The sequence below is a fragment of the Mustela putorius genome, unplaced genomic scaffold (genome assembly GCF_011764305.1).
Source record: "Mustela putorius furo isolate JIRA1106 unplaced genomic scaffold, ASM1176430v1.1 tig00000589_pilon_pilon_pilon, whole genome shotgun sequence".
Taxonomy (NCBI): domain Eukaryota; kingdom Metazoa; phylum Chordata; class Mammalia; order Carnivora; family Mustelidae; genus Mustela; species Mustela putorius.
The window spans coordinates 38420-60698 of NW_025421425.1; the positions used below are offsets into that span (position 1 = coordinate 38420).

The 22279-nt window shown below is 44.8% G+C and overlaps 1 protein-coding gene across 1 annotated transcript in view; it reads left to right on the plus strand.

The window, feature by feature from the left end:
- Window positions 1-8570: 8570 nt before the first annotated feature.
- ADCY2 (adenylate cyclase 2) overlaps window positions 8571-22279 on the plus strand; it is a 293953-nt gene continuing 280244 nt past the window's right edge. Inside the window, exon 1 of the mRNA XM_045081990.1 lies at window positions 8571-8730. Within this exon, the coding sequence (XP_044937925.1) occupies window positions 8608-8730 (123 nt within the window). The 5' untranslated portion in view covers window positions 8571-8607. The remainder of the gene's footprint in view (window positions 8731-22279) is intronic.

Sequence of the window (22279 nt, forward strand, 5' to 3'; positions counted from 1 at the left end):
TAAGCCAGAGTCTCTGTTATGCTTTCCCATAAATAGTACTAGTGACAGTTTGACTCTCCTGTTTGTGTAATCCACTGTGGTGCACAAGCATGAAATTCAGGATAAGATCTTAGAACTAAGCAGTGGACTCAATCTGCAGCCCCATGTGAAGTCTTGTGAGGCTTGAAGCCAGAGTGATTGAAAAGAGAATGGAATCTGAGAAAGTTCCAGAAGCATCTGGAAGCGTCCATGACATGAGCTGGGCTGAATTCTACCTGGGGGTCAGACATCTAGACCACCTTGCGAAGCAGACTCGGGCTGTCCTTCCCTTTGATTTGTTCTAGTGGAAAATCCTCTCTCTTTGAGCTGGGGAGAGGTGGCTTCTTAACTGATACAAGAGCTGAGGTGTGATGGGATTTTAGTGGTTTTGTCCAGGCATATACATGGCACTTACACAGGAATTATACACATGTATGTGTTTGTGGTATGTGTATGTGTATATGTTTCTCTATATGTGTATACACATACACATGTAAATATAGATACAGATGTGCGGGTGCACACCCCTCCCCACTGGGGGGGGACCTGGGAGAGAAAGAGGGGAAAGGGAAGGAAGACACACCTGAGAAAAGAAGGTAATCTTAGCCATAGAAGGCTGGATGTACACGGATGGCTTCACTAAACATCGGTATGACTGACAGTCCCCAATTAAAGAAAAAAACTGTTTACACAGTTGCGATATTTTGTACTAAGAAATGTAACAGTGACAAAGTAATCCTTATAGAAAGTATGATCAATGAACAAGATAAGAAAATGCTAATCTCAATGAAAAGCTAAGTATCATTTTGTACATCAACAAATCAACAAAAGGAAAAGAGAGAGAGGCAAACCAAGAACAAATTCTCAACTAGAGAGAACACACGGGATGGGTAAGACAGGTGATGGGGATGAAGGCGTGCACCTGTCATGGTGAGGATGGATAGAAGTGCCGAGTCACTACCTTGTGCACCCGAAACTAATATTACCCTATCTGTTAACTCTACTGGAATTTGAATCAAAACTTAAAAAATGTTAAAGCATATTTCTGGCTAAATATCTTTCTAATTGTTTCCAGAAAAGTAAATGCTTTTAATTAGTAAGTGGTATAGATGTTCTCAAAGCCAGCAATCCTTTGAGATGGAAGTAGCATTCAGAAAGAAAATTTTTATTCAAATGTAGGATTTACTTACAGAATGCTCAATCACTATATTCAAGAATTCTCTCTTTTCCTTTGGCAATTTTTACTAAAATTTGGCATTTCTAGTTCTGAAACGCCAAGATACAATGTTAAAGGAACTACAATTCATGCTTTATTCAAGAAGGTATAATTTCTCTGGTTTTAGTGAAATCTTTCTTTGAAAATTGAGCTACTACTTTAAACCCTGCTATTTTTGATGTCTCAGAGATTTGTTGGAAAGAAGGGTGATTTGAGGAGCTCAGCTTCTGATTATAAAATACTTACATTCACTGGAATGTTATTTCTCTTAACATTATTAGCATAAAAAATAGAAAAATTTCTCAGATGATGTATTTTCAACAGAACCATGGTGATTTACATGAGTAATCCTGATTATCTTGCTGATTATGCTTGCTTATTATGCCTTCTCAGGGAGATTGGAATAGACAACAGAGCTTCATGGTGACATTAGAGCTGGGGTACAATTTGGAAGGAAAAACTACGCGCTCCATCTTTCAGCTACTGTTGGCATGTCTGGGGACATCCCATTTGCCATTGAACTCTGAAACAAACGGGAATCACACAGTGAAGCCACAGACTTCACACCAGGGACCTGGGCCGTGAGAGATCAGATTTACATGGAGTCTGGTTAGGGCCATTTCTGTCTATCCTATCCTTGCTTAAGTCTTCTCCACGTTTGCAGTAATTTTCTGTTTAAAAAAAGGGGAAAAAGTCATGTTTATGACATATTTCTGATTCATAAACTAAACAATTTGATGTTGCAGATGCTTAGTCTCTGTCCCGCATGTGGGAATGGAGCATGAAATGGATAGTGCATGGAAAGTGCTTGAGATCTAAATTTCTGGTCTTAAATTCTGCGTTTTGATTTGTGCCCCCTAGAAGAGCAGAATTACTTCAAAGTTTGACCATGAGCAGATGTTTTCAGAGAGGAAAGCCAGGCAGGGGCGTTGTGGGCAGAGCGCCCAGGAACAAGCATCTCTTCCAGGACTCCCAGAAACAACCCTGAAGCCTGGATCATGGAGAAGAAGTGAGTGGATGCAGTATAGGGGAGGTGGCCTCGGGAGGCCACATCCTAGGACAGGGGGCTATTGCCAGGACCTGGGAGTGAATGAAATGGGGGTGAGCTGGAAAACGTTGTTGGAGAGATGATACGAATTTGTATCTGAAGTGGGTCTAGAAAGAGGTGAGATTTCAAGAGGCCAAGAAGAGGAAGGAGGACATCCTGAGAACGGGGAGTGGCAGATGTGGAGTGGAAGGCCCCACACTCCCGGGGATGCACCCCACGCTCATAGACGTGGCTCCTGAGCAGGGTAGGGTGTGGGGTGTGTGTGGAGAGTCCGGTCAGGGGAGTGTCCTGACCTCCAGGCTGTGCGGTTTCGACTTTATTCTGTGACCATGAGAACCCTTGAAGAGAAGAGTTCTGAGCCACGGGGTAAGCCAGAGGAAATGTTTGTCCAAGGAAGGAACTAATTGAACCTGTGCACTCAGAATCATGATTCTAGCAGCTGTGTGTTGGCTGGATTAGGGAAAGGGGAATGTTGCAGAAAGGGAGATCCGTGAGAATATTGCCGCGGCTGGATAAGGGGCTCCTGCCTTGCCCTGAACGATCACCAGTAAGGAAATGCTAAGTAATCTGGTGCCTCTATTACTAATGGAATATTTTTGTCATTGGTAAAAAAGTAAATCATATATATTCGTATCTATAGACTTGGAAGGATGCCCATCATGTCTAATTCAGTGATAAAAAGCAAATTGCAGAGTAATGCATATAAAGGCATCTAATTTATCCATCAGTAAAACCGTGTGTGTGCGTGCGTAAGAGAGAGAGAGAGCAAGCGAGCTTGGTATCAGTCAGGACCACATAAGCTGTGCTTGAGGTCCTAGGGGCTTACTGCCACAAAGGATTATGACTCATTCAAATGAACACAGGTCCATGTGGGTCAGCTGCAGGAATCTACCTCTCACACGAGACCATGTCTGGGAGAATCCCCTGTGTCATGTTTCCATGATTGCCAGAGAGGGGGAGGGGGATTTGGTAAGTTGTGCACTAATTTCCACCCATAAGACACCTATGACCTCTTTCCACACTGCATTTGGCAAAGCCAGTCAGATGTCCTCATCTGATTTGGAAGAAAATGCTCAATGCTTTCTAGAAGGAAGAAAGTTGGAAATATTTGGTAATGAGAATGGGGCAGAGTAGGCAAGAACAAAGAAGGCTCTACACTCTGGTTCCCTTTTTGGGAGACGGGGAGAAGAAAAAGTGACAGAAAAATAGGGAAGCATATTTCTTAACATATGGAAAAGTAAGGAGCCAGCCCAGTGGAAGTAAGTGTGGAGAGGAGCAGACAAGCAGATGCAGTTCGCTGGAGTCCTAAAGTAAGAAGACGCTGTTTTTGAGTGTGGATGGGAAGAATTGTCAAAGGTGACGCATAAAGCTTTGCACCTGGGTTGTTGGGGCATGAAGACCTCATGGGTAGTAGAATTGCCTTAGTCTGTCAGAGGAGTGGGTTTAAGAACATAGAAGCTCTTCTTTTGTTTGAAAGTTATGGAGCAGGGGCCCCTAGGTGGCTCAGTTGGCTGGGCGTCTGACTCTATTTCAGCTCAGGGTCATGAGCTCAAGGTCGTGAGTTCAAGTCCCACATCAGGCTCTTCACTCAGTGGGGAGCCTGCTTGAGATTCTTTCTCCTTCTCTCTGTCCCTTCCGCACCCCACACTCATATGTGCTCTTTCTGTCTGTCTCTAAAATAAGTAAAAATCTTTGAAAAAAATTATGGGCTTGAGGTTCAAGTAGACTGGTGGGAAGATGTGTAGGTCTTGCAAAAGGCAAATGGTGGGCTAAGTTAAGAGAAACCCTTCAGTTGGTTTTATTGGGAGGAGTACTGCCGCTTCGGATACTGTGCCAATCCACGTTTCTGGACAGGGTCTCCATCATCAGATCAGTGGTTCCTCTTTCTTCAGCCTCTGGACAGAGGTACCTTCAAGGGGAATCAGTCATGGGAATGTCCCCATGGTAACATGGAAACCCAAGTGCCTGCATTCGCCTTTTTGGAGCTTTTAACCCACACATTCTTTAGACGTGCCAAATCCATTTTTGGTTTTACATATGGCCCTATTTGAGGTTGCTTTGGAAAGAAGGCTAAAAAAAAAAAAATAAATAAGTAGAGCCCTCTGGGAATCATAAGAAGTGAAGACTATTCCCCTGTGGGACTTGAAACCACACTTGACTTTCTTCTTTCCTGTCCAGCCTCTGGGCTGCCCAGGTGCCCCGAGCTCAGCTCCTGAAATACTACCACTAAAATTCAAAAACTTGATTTAATACAACTTGTTTAATTGACCTTTAAAAAAATTCATTTTGTCATCTAAAAATGAACATTTAGCAGGAGCAACTGTATTTGGAAAACAGAATGTCTGTTCTCCATTTGGTTACTGCAGATAAGCCCTCCACGTGCTTCCTTTTCAAAGCTCAAAATGTCTGCGGAAGTGTATATTAATTGAAGTAATGTGAGAGCTTTAGAGCTGTCCAAAATTAAGCTGTTCAGAAGTTATGATAATTTTCAAAGAACTGCTACAGGTTTTGCATTGGAAGAAAAATGTGTAGTTGTAAAAAGAGAGACTCTTTGTTGTAATTGTAAATTCTGATACCTGAAAATATTCCTTTAATGCCTCTTGAAGGATATAGGATCTTGCATTAATGTTGTGTCTAGAAATTAGTATCTTAATTGGAAATATTTGGTGGCTCTTAGGGATTCCAGAGTCAATTTATTTTTTTTCTCAGTAAACCATGACAATGTAATGGTTGTTTTTCTCATTCCTAAAAGCAACTTTTTCTCTAGTTTCATGGCTTCAATCAAGGTGATCTTACCCCCTGGGAAACGTGTGACAATGTCTGGAGATATTTCAGCAGTCGGCACAAACTTTGAAGAGGGGGATGCCAATGGTGTTATTGGGGAAAGGCTAGAGATGTTTCCACAACACCTCCTACACTACACAGGGCAGTGTCCATTCCAAAGAACTGTCTAGCCCCCAGTGTCAACAGGGTTGAGTTGGAGAAACCCTGCTTCCCAGAATCTGTACCCCTGAAAGAATTCAAGAAATTAAACATGTTTTAGCTCCTGATGGGCCAGTATTTAATGTAACTGTCTTCTCTGATGATTTTGCTAAATGTTCATTGTATGTTATTTTTTAACCAAAACCCACACTGTAAACATAAACCAAAAGTTAAATGTACAGAAATAAAGGGAATATGAGCCTATCTTTGAAATGTGAGTAGTTTTGTAATGATGATTAAAAATTGGTCCTGGGCTGCCTGGGTGGCTCAGTGGGTTAAGCATCTGCTTCGGCTCAGGTCATGATCTCAGGGTCCTGGGGTCAAGCCCCGCATCAGGCTCCCTGCTCAGCGGATAGCCTGCTTTCCCCCCTCTCTCTTCCTGTCTCTCTGCCTACTTGTGTTCTCTGTCTCTGTCAAATAAATAAATAAAATCTTTTAAAAATAACTGGTCCTGCTTGCTCAAAGAATCCAGTATTGGAGCCAAGACATGGGGCACTTTCTGTGGTTGTCTTGGCAGGAGGGAAGATGCTTGCTGTCTTTCCGTGTCATTCTTGTAGAAGTGGTTCGTGGGCACTTGTGTCTTCTGTTAGGCCTTCAGCTTTGTGAAATTTCCATCAAGGGAGAGAAATATTGCCAACTCGTTACTGAGAACATGTGAAGAATTAAACCCATGGATTCCTGTTTGGGCTTTGACACTGACTACTTGGGAACTTTGGCCAAGTTCCCCCATTTCTCTGGGTCAGCGATAGCACTTTTAGAGAACAGGAGGCAGTGAACAGCCCCCTCTTAGAGCTCTTGTCAAGACTAGATGAGATCACGCATCCGAGAGCAGGGAAGGGGCCTGTATACAGAGGGCCCCCATAAATGTATGTCCTAGTTCTTACCAGTTTTTAAAAATCTGATTTAGGGGTCTAAGAACTCATTCTGTATATTCTCTTCTTGGGAAGATGGGGGGAGAGGACCCTCCCCCCATCTGCCCATGTAGCTTGGCACCTGCCTCAGAAAACTTCCTCCCGAGAGCTGCCCAGTTTTTCTTTCCATCTATCTAGGTGTTTTTGGCAGAATAACCGTCTAACATAATTTTTTCCCATCCCATCTATAGAATAGAAATAGAATGCTAAATAACAAGACTTGACTAAAAACATCTTTATAATCTTTTTAAAGAGGTAAAATTTTAAAAAAATACATATTTACCAGAAAAATAGTGTGGCCATGGTGATCCTTTTGCCTGTGTGTTTTGACCTGAGGTCCCTCAGGACTAGGCTGAATTGGGAGGAGATGGGCGTGAAACGGTTGGTCCATGCCCAGCCTAGGCTCCCCAGAGAGGATTCCTACACGCATTTCCCCACTCCTGGCGGGATTCTCTTCGGCTGTCATTCTGAGACCCCTGAACTTGCAGGATCTAAGAGAAGAGGATGTGGAGACCACACCCCATTGTCTTGCTAGAGTGGGGCTGGGTACCCTTTCTCTCAGGCAACATCAGCTGTGAAGCAATGGCTGAGCCACGTGACCGTCTCTTCTCCAAGCTGTCAAGTGCCTGAGATCCAGGATCCTGCCTTCATCCTCCGCCTCCAGGGCCTCACTGATTCCTCCGAGAAGTTCCATACATGCTCCTCTGATGAGCAGAGGAGTCCCCTAGAGTAAAGGAAGGAGCATGTTTGGGAGATCCAAATTTCCTTTTAGGTCATGCCCCCTGATCTTTCATACGCTCTTTTGTCTGTGATGGTTGTACGCATAGAGCTTGCACAGTGAAATGATGACTGTAACTTTTTCTTGTAATACATGGTGCGGACCCCCATGTCTATGCAAGAGGGGGAATGAGCGTGAGTCTGGTGTCCTTCCAGACCTCACACTCTTCAGATCCACCAGGAGCAGAGCCCATGTCCTCCTTGTGAACACATATCTTGGCTCACCACAGAACACCTGGCATGGTGTCTCCAAGTCCTTCCAGCTGTGCTAGGATTTGGGGTTCCTTGGGAAGCACGGATCACTCTACTGCGGGATGAGCTCTTCCCTTCACTTCTCTTCTTGAGTGAAGAGCCATGCGGCAGAGCTCGCCCGATGCTGCTCTTCTATTCCCCTGACCTCGGCTCTTTTCCCACTTGGTTTATCACCTTTTCATCCTTCTCCATGTTCTTCCATCTCTGCTGCTTTTGTGATGAAAATGGCCTGTTTTATTACCTACTAAACCATTTTATTTTCCATTCCAAAACTTTCTCTGGGTTTTCATATTGATTTTTTTCTTTAATCACAGTGATATTCAGGTAACATAAATTAGCCATTTTAAAGTACTGGGTGGCATTTAGTACATTCATGGTGGTGTGCTACCAACACTTGCATCTAGCTCCAGAAAGCTTGTCATCACCCAAGAGGGAACTCTGGCCCTATCAGTAGTTACTTCCCAGTTCCCCTTTACAGCCTCTGCCAACCTCCACTTTGCTTTCTGTCTCTGTAGATTTATTTATTCTCGAAAGCTCACAGAAATGCAACTTTGTGGTAGGGGGCCTTCTGCCCTAGCTGCATTCACTTAGCATAATGTTTCGGAGGTTCCTCTGGGTGAAAACATGTATCTGTACTTCCTTTCTCCAGCTGACGAGTACTCCCCTGCCTGCGTGTGCCCCAGGCGGCTAATCCCTTCCTCCACTGGTGGACATTCATGTTGTTAACACCTTTTACTTACTGTGAATACTGCTCTTAGGAACATGTGTGCACATGCATTGTTTGAGCACCTGATTTCATTTCATTAGGGCAGAGACTTGAGAAAGGAGTCGCTGGGTCATATAGTAATTGCGTGTTTCACTTTTTGAGAAACTGTCAAACTGTTCAGTTTCCTAACAGCTGAACCATCCCTAAGCTGTTTCATTTTGTTTGTTACATGCCCTCTGGGTCTCTACTTTCCCCAGCAACCCTGGACAGCCCCTGCCCATCTTCCACAGGTCTCAGGAAACACCTGGAGACAGAACTCAGGAATGCAGACGTGTGTGCTGCAGCGAGGAGACGAAATCTGGGGTGTTTCGGACGCTCCTTGCTTCCAGATCCCGAAAGTGTGCGGTTACCTAATGTCTGCCGTGGTTTGGGTCTCAAACCTGGAAATCCCCACATTTTGAAAAAGAACGATTTTTCTCCATCACCGTGTTAGTCCTTCCTTGTTATCCCTTGGGTTTAACATGTTGTCTTGTTTTATCGTCATCCTGCTTTCTAAATGGGTATAGTTCACGGTGTCTGCTGCAGCCTTTAATGGGAAGGAGAGGGAAGCCCCGGGGAATGGGGACTCTCGGTGACTCTCGCTGTTCTTTTCCCATAGGTGTCATTCTTCCTCTTCATCATCTTCGTGGTGTACACCATGCTCCCCTTCAACATGCGAGATGCCATCATCGCCAGCGTGCTCACCTCCTCCTCCCACACCATCGTGCTGAGCGTCTGCCTCTCTGCGACCCCGGGGGCCAAGGAGCACCTGGTCTGGCAGGTGGGTGCGCCTCACCTCTGCCCGCCCTCACCACCCCACCCTGCGTGCCGGGGGGCTGTGTGCTGGTTCAGGGTGCGACTCTCCGTACCTGGCAGGGGCTTTCGCTCTGCTTTCTGGTGTGGACTCTCGTGTTTCTCATGGGCAGCCGGCCCACACCGCATGCATCCGCGGCCCCAACACTTAGCAATCAGCGTCAGTGAAAATGAGGAATGGTGCTTCCATTTTGCTGATTGCTGAGCCGGTGGTGTGATTGTGAGGCTTACAAGCTATTCTGACTATTTTAGCACTTTTATTTTTAGAGTGAAAATAACTTACACAATTAAATTCGTAAGTCTCCCCCCACTTCTCTCTACCTTCCTATGTGAAACCCCTTCTTTACAGAGGAGAAACGACTGCTCCATTTCCTAATTTTCTGGCAGGTCCATGGGCATGATAAAGGTCTTTAAAATGCCAAGACAGCGAATTTAGCTTTGCTAATAAATGGCATTTCAAAGAAGCCATTGTACTTAATTAGTCTAAGTCATTTAGAAAGGGATTTGATTTCCTGCTGTGGACACCCGTACCCTCATCTGCATGCGGGGGTCACTGGTTTGAAGTTATTCCCGAGTTCCTTTTTTCACCCGGAACAGGTATATTTAATTTTGCTCGATTAGACTCAGACATTGAAGAAACTCAGCGGCGGTGTAAAAACGCCGCAGGCGCTGACAGAATTGGTGAACGAACAGCCCTGCCATTGGAAGGGGAATCTCAGACCTGGGTCAGGTGAGCCCGGGGTGTGGTCTGAGAACGCAGTTTGTGGTTCAGTTGAGGGAATGTCTTATTTGGAGTCTTGAAGTGGAACTGGAGGCTTATCCTTGGGTGTCTAACAATCCCCCTGAGTTGGAAAGCTTTCTAGGGATCCCTTTTCTCAACATTCCTCTCCTGGATCTCCTAAGACAGCTTTCAGGAAGCCCTGTGTTTGTGAGACGCCCTTTGCTGGCTCCGCGGGATCCTGAGCGCCGTGCAGTGCGGGTCACGCACTTCTACGCGGAGCACCGTGGGGGGCACAGGGGTGGGCTCGGATGGGGAGGCCAGCCGCGTCATGTCATGAATTTCCCGTGGGCTTCCCTGCGGCCGAGCAGAGCAGCCTGTAGCCTCGGGGACTCAGAGGGAGACTGGTCAGGAACAAATCAAATGGAAGTCGGAGGGTGGTGGTTTCTGAAGAGAAGAAACAGTGCAGCTGTGCCTGGGGGCTGGTGGGGAACGTGTTCCTTCCTGCAAGAGCCCCGCGTCGGCTTTGTCTGCAGGATGGTAGAGCTCCCCTTGAAGCTCATCCTTGAAGGCGGGGCCATTTCTCCTTTCTCTAGTAAATTCACTTTGCCACTCTCGTGGTGACGGGCCTGGGGCTGGGTCTGTATTTGCGGGAGGCAGGAGCGGGTGAGCTGCTCCGCCAGCTGGCGAAGATCGCAGGGGAAGCCCTCGCTCGCGGGTGCAGGGGCACTCGAGCACATTTTCCGGGCTTGGACACCTTCCTGGTTTTAGGCTCTCCTGGAAGACATCTCTTGAACTTGTACTTGTCTCTTCTGCCCCTTCATGAATAACTAGTGTCTGCGGGGCAGGTGCAATAGAAAAAATATTCTGGGAAATGAGGATTAAGATACATGCCTGTGAGGATTAAATGGGGTTTAAAAAAAGTGGGGGGGGGGGGGATAAGTGCTTTGTAAAGACCCTGGTTTTTTTCTAGGTCATTACATACTGTAGTGAGTTTTTTTTTTTTTTTAAAGGCATTTTTTAGTTTCTTCCATTAGTTAGAAAAAATTGGGAAAGAATGCAGTCTTAAATATTTAATTACTCAATTTTCAAAACACACAAAGGAAAATAATTCTTATCAGTGGCCAGCCAGAGATGGGATAATTCTGGAATGGCCGAAAGAAGACAAGTTTTTCATTCCAAATTATTTCATAGAAGAACAACACGAAAGGAGCAGAACAATGGAATGTCAGTGTTTCTTTGCTTCAGAAGTAATTTCACAGTGATTCCGAGATTCAGGAAAGGCAGGAGTTGCTGATAGATTTAAAATGGAAGGTCCAGTGGTAAATGTCAGAGTCATGAGGAAAAGCTCTCTAATACCGTGGTCAGGTGTAGGACATACAGCCTACAAGTAGCACTGGCTTATAATGTGAGAAGAACACTTCCTTGAGTTCTGTTTTGTTTTATTTCATTTTATTTTATAAAGAGAGAGAGAGGGATTGAGAGCCCGAGCGGGGGAGGAGGGGAAGAGGGAGAGAGAGAATCTTAAGCAGGCTTCATACCAGGACGGAGCTAAGTACAGCCCTGAGATCATGACCGGAGCTGAAATGAAGAATCAGATGCTTAACAGACCGAACTATCCAGACCCCCACTGAGTTCTGTCTATGAACCTTGTGCCTAACTTAGAATACTGTAGACTAAGTGGTTGTATTTCTGCAGTATGATTGTTTAAAGCAAAGTTACAACAAAATGAAAGACTGGTTTCCTGTGAAGAGAGGTTTTCCTGTGGGTGATGGCCGGTATTAGCCTGCCTTCCAAGCCATCCATGAAGGAATGCATACTATTTAGCATGGATCCGTATTAAGAATATTTGTTTCCCTTTATTTCCTGAACATTGGCAATCCATCCATAGCTTGTAATGTTTCTCTGTTAACCAAAATGCTGACATCACAGAACACCCTCTTCCCTTCCATGTTGACTAACAGAGTTCATGATTCTCAGAAAAACTTATTTTCCCAGCATTGACTTGAAGTGGAATTCAGCCTCAGGCTGTGCTATATCACTGAACTGAGGAAAAATTTAGTTAAAACCTGAAAATCGTGAATGGTAATTTCTAATGCATTTAAACATAAAGTATAATTAATCCCTACCAGCTTTTTAAACTTTACTTTGATAGACAATCACACAGACCTACCAATAAGCTCCAAATCTAGTATAATTTTCTTTCCCTAATCTGTTGGAAGATGGGTTGCCAATCCGATGTCCCCTCACCCTTTAATGCTCCAGGCTGCATTTCCTACACACACCGTTCTACCTAACCGTAATGCAGCTGACAAAAACTGGGAAATCCACATCACTTTGCTCTGCCATTCAGACTCTTCCAGGTTTCCCAATAACGTCCTTTACAGAAAAGAACCCGGATCAGAATCCTGCAATGTCGCAGCGGGTTCTCAAGCCTCTTGGGTCTCCTTCAGTCTGGAGCGACTCCTTAATCTTCCCTTGGCTTTCAAGGTCTTAACGCTCTTGAAGGTTACAGACGTTATTTTGTCAGATGTCCTCCAGTCTGAGTCTGACATTTCCTCACAAATAGATTCGGGCTGTGCCTCTCCGGCAGGAGTCGCGGAAGTGACGCTGTTCCCGTCGTGTCCTGTCAGGGCCGCATTATTTATGCTGGTATCAGTGTGACGTGCTGTCTGCCAGACTTTCCCACTTGGGGATTTCTCTTTGTTACTAGGAAATAGTTTGTGGAGAGGTACTTTGATACCAGGCAATATCCCATTTTATTTACTTGCTGGTATCTCCACCGTCTGTCTGTTCCATACAGTGGCTTATCAGCCGTGGCCGTCCCTGTTTCTTTTGATGCCTGTGTGGGCTCCAACTTGTTCTGTGGATACTCCTTCAGGCTGGGCTCTCTACCTTTTGTGATGTGTCCCCCTCACTCTTGGAACACTTCCTTGCTCTCTGACACAACAAGATGTTCCAGGTTCATCTCCTGCTTTCCCTGTCCTGGCCCTGAAGTCCATCATCTCTCCAGGGAGCCTTGGGTCTCTTTCATGAAGAATGGCACTTCGGAGCAAGATCTGGGCTTCAGGTGTTTCCATTCCCACTGGGGTGTCAGTACTCCAAGCAAGGAGCGCACGCGTCTACACCTACATCTACTGTTATCTGTCATTCCATATTAAATACCATGACCTCACACTGCTGTTTCTAACCCACTGTGGATTCCATGCCAGTTTTCTCCTTTTCCACTGTGACTCTTTGGCTAATACATGATCCTTAATGTATTAACTTACTGGATCAATCCCAGTATGATCCAGTCTCCTCTCTCAGTTCCCACCCCTACTGCCACACAGGTGTCTTCTCACTTAGCCCAAATTCCCTTCCGTTCACACATGCCCCCTTCCCTGGTTCAGACTCTGACGCTCCATCCGTGTGAGGTCCCCTCCCCGAGCTGGGGCTCTGTCCCCTATGTTCTCCCCATGGCAGACCCTCCTGGGACCCAACCCGGCTTTATCACTGTGGGTGAGTTTAGCTTCCCTGGTCCCCTGTAGGTGCAGGTGTCTCTCGCTCTGCCCGACGGCTGAGGACTGAGTTATTCAGGAGAGAAAAGGACGGGGTGTCTGGGTGGGTCAGGCGGTTGGGGTCTGACGCTTTGGTTCAGTCATGATCTCAGGGTGGTAACATCAAGCCCTGTTCAGGCTTCATGCTGCATGGAGCGTCTGCTTAAGCTTCTCTCGGCCCCTCGCCCTCTGCCCCTCCCCCGCTGCTCACGCACTTGCAATCTCTCTCCCCCCACCCACGGAGATTAAATATCGGGGCGTCTGGCTGGCTCAGGTGGTTAAGCAACTGCCTTCGGCTCAGGTCACAGTCCTGGAGTCCTGGGATCAAATCCCACCTCGGGCTGCATGCTGAGTGGGGAGTCTGCTTCTTCCTCTGACCCTCTCCCTTCTCACGCTCTCTCTCTCTCTCGTTCTCTCTCAAATAAATAAATAATAAAATCTTAAAAAAAAAAGAAATTAAATAAGTAACTAAATAAAATGAAAATGTTCCATTCGGGAGAGAAGGAAAAGGACAAGAAGCGCAGGAGGAGAGGCCGGGGCGAGGCAGTGGGCGCGAAGGAGCAGGTTTTGAGCCGCGTTTACTGGTCGGGGAGGAAGACATCCTTCTGAGCGGCTTGCTGTGATCTCTTGTCCTAGTCCCTCAGCGTATCTTATAACGCCTTCATTGTTGTTTTCTCTTTTTTTTCCCTCGTTTTATTTTTTTTTTTCATTTATTTTCAGCGTAACAGTATTCACTGTTTTTGCACCACACCCAGTGCTCCATGCAATCCGTGCTCTCTCTAATACCCACCACCAGGCTCCCCCAACCTCCCACCCCCCGCCCCTCCAAAACCCTCAGGTTGTTTTTCAGAGTCCACAGTCTCTCGTGGTTCACCTCCCCCTTCCAATCTCCCTCAACTCCCTTCTCCTCATCTTTGTTTTCTTAACTGGGTTAAAAGGACAGTTTTTCTGGAATCTGGGATAATCCTTAAATATCAGGAAACTTAAAGAAGAGCCATTTTATGTGTTCTGTGTAAGAAGAATGTATTTTTATTTTTTAAAGATTTATTTACTCTAGAGAGAACAGAGGGGCAGAGGGAGAGGGAGAAGATCTCAAGAAGACTTGTTGCTAAGCGAGGAGCCCGACACAGGGCTACATCTCACAGCCCTGCGATCGTGACCTGAGCAGAAATTTAGAGTTGGACGCTGAACCGACTGAGCCACCCAGTCACCTGCCTGAGAAGAATGTACCCTTATTGACCAATCCTGAATTTCGTGTGAGCACCGAAAGTCCTTAGCAATTCGTGGTTAACTAGAAAATCAGAAGTTTCCTCGCATCAGTAGGCTAGCATGCATGTGACTCTGAGAGCAGCGAGGAGTCCTTTTTGTTTATGGCTGTGTCGAGGCAGAGGGAGACTGAGGTTAGGGAAAGAGCCTGAAACCGCCCCACTTGTGCTGTGGTGTTGCCTCCTGCCTGAGCCCGGGGTGAGGGTGACACTCCGTTCTGACCCACGACTGGAGGCTGAGCAGGAACCTCGCCTCCCAGATGAGGGCAGCTGGTCCATTGCTCAGGAGACGTGGTCCAGCGTGCAAGCTGTACGTCCTAGATGCACCTGTGGTCTGCTCGCTGTTTACCTGCCAGCCCCCCTGCCAGCAGGGTGCTGAACCGCCCTCAAGGAGTTGGCAGATGGCCCTGCTTATATATCACGATTATGTTGTCTACTTGAAGCTTACTTACTTTCCTTGTATTTTCATTTCCCTGGTTCTCATACCACATTCTGGCTTTTCATGTCCTGTCTCTTATTTTCCCATAAAACAAGGAGGACCTTGAATGTGGACTGACGGACACAAGCCAGTTACATGGGAATCCATATTCATCAAAGGAGATAAGCTAAGGAGCGCTTATGGATTTTCTAGCGGGGTTACTCATATTTCTGATAAAGGTTACAGAATTCTTTTATGCAGTGGATACTTTGGTATATTTATGATACAATTTGAAAAACAATTTTAGTTTGGACCTAAAGTGGAAAACAAAACCTGTCATCTATGGCAAGAGTGTAATCAGCATTCATGCCGCTTTGTTACGTAACCAGTTCCTCTTCAGCATAATTCAGGAGCTGTATATTAGAGTCTGGAATTAAATTGCATTTAGGATCTAATCTGAGAAGCTCAAAAGGAAAACAGCAGGTTACCAGCTGCCCAGGCTCCTGCTCTGGGGGAGACTAACAGTGGAGAATTCGGATCTCCCTCGCTACCGTTCTGTCTCTGGAGAAGTGGAGGATGTTAATATTTTCCACAAAAGGGAAGAAAGGAGACTGTATCACTCTTCATTTCGTGCGCATCTAGCTATCCATTGAGTAGATCCATATCTCGTTGTAGCAAGCTATGGCTTATGGGTCCTACAGGCACTGTGATTTGGAAGGAGTCAGGGTAAGCAAGGAAAGGAGGTAAAAATAGGAAAGTGTCTGACGGGACGGAATCCTGAAGCGAATATAAAGCACCCCGCATTCTTCTCTCCTTGTTCCCTCCTTGTCCTTCCGCCAGCCCCACAGAAACCCCTGCCTCTCCTTTAAGTGGCAGGAGCTTCACACCATCATCCCACCAGAGAGAGTCTGGTGGAACGGGTGGACGACAACAACACAATTCACACTTTCCTGCAGGCCATCCTATCACTTTAGAAACACTCTGGCACTTTCTAGAATGAAACTGCAAGAATGCTCAACAGAGAACTTCCTGTTAAAATTAATCATTGTACTGTGATGGTGGAATGAGACCTAGGTTTGTTTTTCAACATTAGGCTGTTTTGAGGAGGGTCTAGAAGGAAAAGGGGTAAAGGGAACCCCTATTATACCATGAGTTTTGTCTTGGATATTTGATTACAAGAGCAGAAAAACAGAAGGATTTCTTGAAAAAGGAACAAATGCTGGTCCCCCTCCCCCACCGCCTTTAGCTATCTGTATCCTCTCCTGGGTTCCGTCATCGGAGCTCTGTGCACTCTGTTCATTCAAAGCATTGGATTCATATCAAATATGATACATCACAGATCAGCATACAGGTTGATTGAGTAGCACACTCATTGGTTGTTATCTTGGTGGGTGGTTTTCCTCATCATGTGTTTTCCAACCCAGGCAACCGTGTTCCACTGTATACAAAGATTGGAGGCTCTGTGCATTCCAAATGTTTACTGTTGAAGATAATTTGTGAAAGGTACTGATTGTAATTATTTATTAATCCATTGGTAATTGCTCTTTTAAAAACCCCTAGAAGACAATAAAAAAATCAGCACCCTTAGCGTAAGTCACACAGGACTCCTTTTATTTGCAGGATGAATGGTGGATCTGCTGACTTACATGAACTTGAGAGGAAAATATATCTACAGCTTGACTTGAGCAAGAATTTCATCATGGTTCTAAGGGATCTCTTTAAAAAGTAGACAGAATCCCAATGATTTGGTGGAGTGGCGAGAGGATGTACACATAGTCACTGGGAGACGGGGCTGGAGATGTTTGTAGTTCTTTGTTAGGGCAGCAAACATGATGAAATGAGTAATAAGTGAAAAGGAGTTACCTGGGCCAGGTGCATGGCTAGTGGTCAGAACGGTCAGGTAGTACTAATAACGATGGCTTGGTGATACACCTACAGCCTTTTGAGTATGTTTGTGGAGTGCATTAGACTGGGCAGGCTGGGAACAGAGAGAGGAGACATACTGTCTGTTTTTACGACAGTAGTCACAGATGCCGTCTCGAAGAATAACATGCATTGATTTTTGCCTCTCCTCGGAGATGGTGGGATCTTGCTCACCAGACACTGGGTTCATCATTTTTTATTCTTCTTTTGATCCTTTTCAAGCAGCTCACGAGTGTTTTGACATGGCATATGTGCAGGGTGGTGGACAGAGCAAGAGCTTTGGCCTCAGATGGACTCAGAATTCTATTGTTCCCGCTTTATAGCTGTGTGTGGTGAACATGGAGGTTCACCAGAGACCCCTCAAGAAAAAGACTTGCTGTCCGCTTCCTGGGAGCATTGTGGGCAACCCTGATTTTCAGTCCTTAGACTCTTTAAGGCTGTCTCAGCTGCACAGAGCTGCCAGCTCAAGGTTATGTCTTTTCAAGGGTGGCCTCCATCCATGACTGTTTGAGGTGGGCACATGGACTCTATCCAGTCTGGACCACCACAGGGCATTGCTGGTGGCCACGTCTACTCTGGAGTTGCTGTGGGTTTCTCTTAATGTTGTCAGGCCTGCATCACAGTTCAGTTTCTGCCTCTGCTTAGTTTCCAGATTTCTTCCTTCCCTGCAGCCATTGATCCAAATGCCACTCCCTAGTAAACACTGAGCTCTGTCTCAGAATGTGCTCCAGGCCAGCCTGCAACACTGCATGAACTTGGGCTGATACTTCAGTTTACTGTTTTCTCTATTGTAAAATGGCAGCAGTAACAAGGACTTCCCTGGACAGTTGCTGGCCGTGGTGCTGATTTAGTGAACTAGCATGTCTGGAGAGCCCGTCATCAAGCAGGGCTGGTACTTAACCCGTCAATAAATGGTAGACAAGAACAGCCTCATGATGTATTTTACTAAGTTTAAATGACTTTTACAAAAACTAAGAGTGATGGGACATAAAAATATTTTGGGAAATGTGTCAATAAGCAAAGTCCCAAATGGCCTGTGGAGTTGAGTCAGGCAAGAGTTGGATTGTACATGAGAAAACCCGTCAGAACACAGATCTGGCTTGGTTGACCATCCCATCCTGTGCCCACTCAGACTTAAGGCAGTGAGCGTCATCTTGCTCCAGCAGCTCTAGTTCAAGAGGAACTAGAAGCCCCTCCACTAACAAGTGGAGTTTGAAGTTTTGCTAATGCTGGAAGATCTCAGCTCCTGTAGGTTAATGGAATACCTGGTTTTGGAAACCACTGAAGCAGAGTTCATCGCTTGTCAAGAGTGAGAGGGAGAAGTACAAGAGGAGGCATTTATAGGGTCACTTTGAACAGGACATCTTGGACGTCTGTGCCATCGTTTCTCTGGAATGTCTTGTTCTCTGGAGAAGCCTGCACTTGTTCCCCAGGCAACCCTGGGGATTGCACTTTGTCCCACTCAGACCAGCCATGGGGTATAAGGTGGTATAGGGTGGATCTGGCCATCCTGTGTGTCTGTGGTCAGAGGAACATGTACTCATACAGCTCTGCATCTTCGTTTCCCTTGTGCCCCCTCCAGCTGAGATACTATATTGGTTTCCCAGGGAAGCTGTAACAAATTACCACCAACTTGGGTGCTAAAAACAACAGCATTTTCTAAACTATGAAATGTATTCTCTCACAGAAGTCAAAGCCAAGGCTTTGGCAGAGTTGGTTCCCTCTAGAGGCTCTGAGGAAGAATGCGTTCATGCCTTTCTCTAGCTTCTGGCTGTTGCTAGCCTTTCTAGGCATGGTGTGGGGCTTCGAAATTCCATTCTGTGTGTCTGTCTTCAGATGGCCTTCTTCCCTTTTTGTCTCTGCATCTCCTCCCCTTATGTCTCTTACAGAGACACTGGTCATTGTCTTTAGAGCCCTACTGAATCCAGGATGAGCTCACACAACATTCTTAGAGTGATTACATCTGCTAAGACCCTTATTTCAAAAGTCATATTCTGAGGTTCCCAGTGGGGGAGATTTGGGGGCTTCTGTCCAGCCCACTAGAGATACCAGCATCCACAACTAGACTGCAGCTCCACTCCACTCCTGCACAGACTGGTGCAGACCTTCCCTGTAGGTAGTCTCCGAGCCAGTGGCCATGGGGTTCCCCTTCTCTTGCCTCCTCAGATACAACTAAGCTCTGTGGTGCACGGCATAGCAAGATACCTCATTGGAAGCTATTCTTGGTAACATATATGAAAGCAAAGCAAAACTAGGAGAATTTAGAGTGAGGAAATATCAGGAAATTCCACCCTTGTTTAAACAAAGCTATCATCCACTGTCCCATTTAAAAATAGGTGATATGGTCACATTTTTTAAAAAAGTAGAAGGAAAGGTTTCAAAAGGTTTTCAGTGAATACACTTCTTCCAACAACTTGTGAATTCTTTCATTACTTATAGTGACTTTTCATTTGATCTTGTTACGTTTTCCAGATATATAATCACATCATTTTCAAGTGAATTTCCAATTTTTGAGGTTTAATTTATTTTCCAATTGCTTTGTCTAGTACCTCCAGAAAAAAATGAACATTAAAATGGTGGTAAGAGACACAGTTACCTGTGTTTTGTTTGTTTGCTTTTTATCTAGTAGGATTGATGTTTTTGTCTTTTAAGTAGTATGTTGGCATTTGGGTTAAGTAAGTTTTACAATTTGAAGGAAGTAACCATCTGTTCCTACTAGAGAGGTCTTATTTTCTCCTTTTCCATTTTGTTTTTCTTTAAGGAATGGATCTTGAATGTATTAAAAGATAGTTTTGTCACTGTTGGACAGGATTGTATGATTTCTCCCATTGTATAATATTGAACATTCTTGACTTTTTTGGATTAACTCAGTAGGTCATATTATTTATCTATCCGATGCTTATTTCCTTTGGCCAATAACTTATGAAAGATTTTACATTTATTTTGACTGTAATAAGAGCAAATGGACAGCGCTTGCCTTGGGCTGTGTGCTCTACTCATGTATCAGTGCATTTCGTCTCAAAGGTTCCTATAGATAACACTAGATTAGATCAGATGCTGTTCCTTTTCTTTCCTATGAAAATTCTTCTGTTTAGATTTACTTTCTCTTCTATAGTTTGTTTCTGTCAAATATATTTTCTTATAAATACAGTCTCTTTCACACAAGCTTTCAGTGATTTTCATAGTGTTGAGTAATCTCTGGTCATGGTTTCAATTACTTCTGTATCTGTGTTTGCTTCTCCTTCTCCCTGGTTACTTTCTTATTGTTGAGATTTTCCCTTTCTCTGTTAATTCCAGATTCATCTCTCTAATATTTTGTTTATTTTGTTTTTATTTCTACAAGGAATGTAATGTGGATATATTTATTATTTTTATTAATTTGGGGTGTTTTTTTAGTTCAGTTTTTTTCTTTGTTGATTTCTTCCAGTTTTTTTTTTAACTTCTAATTTCTTATGTTAGATCCTTGAGCCATTTTTTTCTCTTTTTTCTTTTTTTTTTTAAATTTTATTTACTTTATTTATCAGAAAGACAGCGAATGAGCAAGAGAGCACTAGAAGGGGGAGCGGCAGGCAGAGGAGGAGGCAGGCTCCCTGCTGAGCAGAGAGCCCGATGCGGGGCTCCATTCCAAGACTCTGAGAACATTACCTGAGCCGAAGGCTAACTAAGTCCCCCAGGTGCCCCTGTCTTGTTCCTTTATATTTTATACAAGTATGGACCAGCTATAAATTTTCCTCTAAAATCTGCTTTAGCTCTATGCCTTATATCTTTATATGTACCTATCATCATAATTTTCTAGATATTTTGCAGATTCAGTCTATTTTTCAACATAGAGAAACTTTATTGCCCCCCCCAAACTGAATCCCTAGGGATGGAGGATTTTTCTTTTCTGTTTTTATTAGTAATTTTAGGTTTGGTTTGGTTTGGGGTTTTGTTTGTTAGTTTGTTTTTGCATTAAGATCAGACAATTTTCTATGTTATTTCTACATTGTGGATTGTCTTGAAGCCATCGTTCGGTAGTCTATGGCCAGCCTGAAGTTTTATTATTTTCCTTTACAACAGAATTGATCGTTCTACCTGGATGCTCACTGGACCCCCCCCTTTTTTTTTAAGTCTAGCAAGTTTACTGTGATTTGAAGTTTTATTGATATTTTTGGCTTCAGTCTCCATTTTCCAGAATCCTTTTAATCTGAACACTGTTACTGTGAATGCTAATTGTTCTTGGGGTGCCTGGCTGGCTCAGTCAGTAGAGCATGCATCTCTCATTCTTGGGGTTGTAGGTTTGAGCCCCAAATTGGGTGTAGAGATGACTTAAAAATAAAATCTTAAAGAAATGAGTGCTGATTGCTCTCAGCGTCAACACAAGAGCACACTGAGCACAGGTGGAGGTGGGTCACTGCACTATGTGACACCCCAGAGAACACACTTGCTGTAGCCTCTGGAGATGCCAACTGGCAGAACCCCCACACCTCGAAGCAGGGGAGCTTCCCACAGTGTGTCCAGTGAGATCATCCCTTCTGGAGACTAACCTCCTGAACATACTGAATGCAGGAGGCTCCCACTGACATTCCTACAATTGCAAACCAGGGACTTGGCCTTCACACATTATGGTGGGTCCCTCACCCTGGATAGGTACCTCTCTACTTCCTTTCTGACATCTGCATGCTCCTCCATGAGGGCCCTCTTATGGTGTCTTTCCTTGGCTTCCTACCGCTGAGCCCTGTATGCTTTTACGTAGCCCTCACACCTGCTTGGAGTTTGGAGGTTCTATTGATTTTCTAATTTTGTTGAAAATATAAATTACGTGTATATTTCCCATGCTCTTTGGTGTTATGAATAGTTTCTAGGAAAAGATGAAATGTTATCTTTGTGGGTCAAAATGGAAGTATTTAGTTTTTAACTTTTTTTTAAAGATTTTATTTATTTATTTTACAGAGATCACATGTAGGCAGAGAGGCAGGCAGAGAGAGAGAGAGAGGAGGAAGCAGGCTCCCTGCTGAGCAGAGAGCCCAATGTGGGGCTCGATCCCAGGACCCTGGGATCATGACCCAAGCCAAAGGAAGAGGCTTTAACCCACTGAGCCACCTGGGTGCCCCAGTTTTTAACCTTTTCTTTGGTTTCTTTAAAATGTCACCTTCTGTGTCATGTCTGAGCCTGAAACACTAGATCAGGATGGTAACCAAAGACGGGAAGGGGAAGAAAAGAATAGAGACTAACTAAAGTTTATTACCATATGGAATATATTTCTAAGATTCCTAGCCACAAGTTGTATCAGTCAGCTTAGGCTGCTATAACAAAACACCACAGACGGAGTGGTTTAAACAACAGATATTGATTCTCTCACAGTTCTGGAGGTTGGGAGTCTGAGATCAGGGTGTCAGAATGTTTGGGCTCTAGAAAGAGCCACCTTTCTGCTGTGTTCTCGCGTGGGAGGGAGGGAAGGTACAGGGAGAACGGGAGAGGAGACAGGATGAGAACAAGTGTCTGTGCTCTCGCATCTCTTCTTATAAGGACACTAAAATTGAAGCAGATCAGGGCTCCACCCTTATAATGTCATTAACCTGAATTCCTTCCTTTACTCCAAACACAGTCATTTCCACGTATGGATTTGAGGGGGCTACCGTGCAGTCCAGCAGCTACCTTGCCTGGTTTACTAG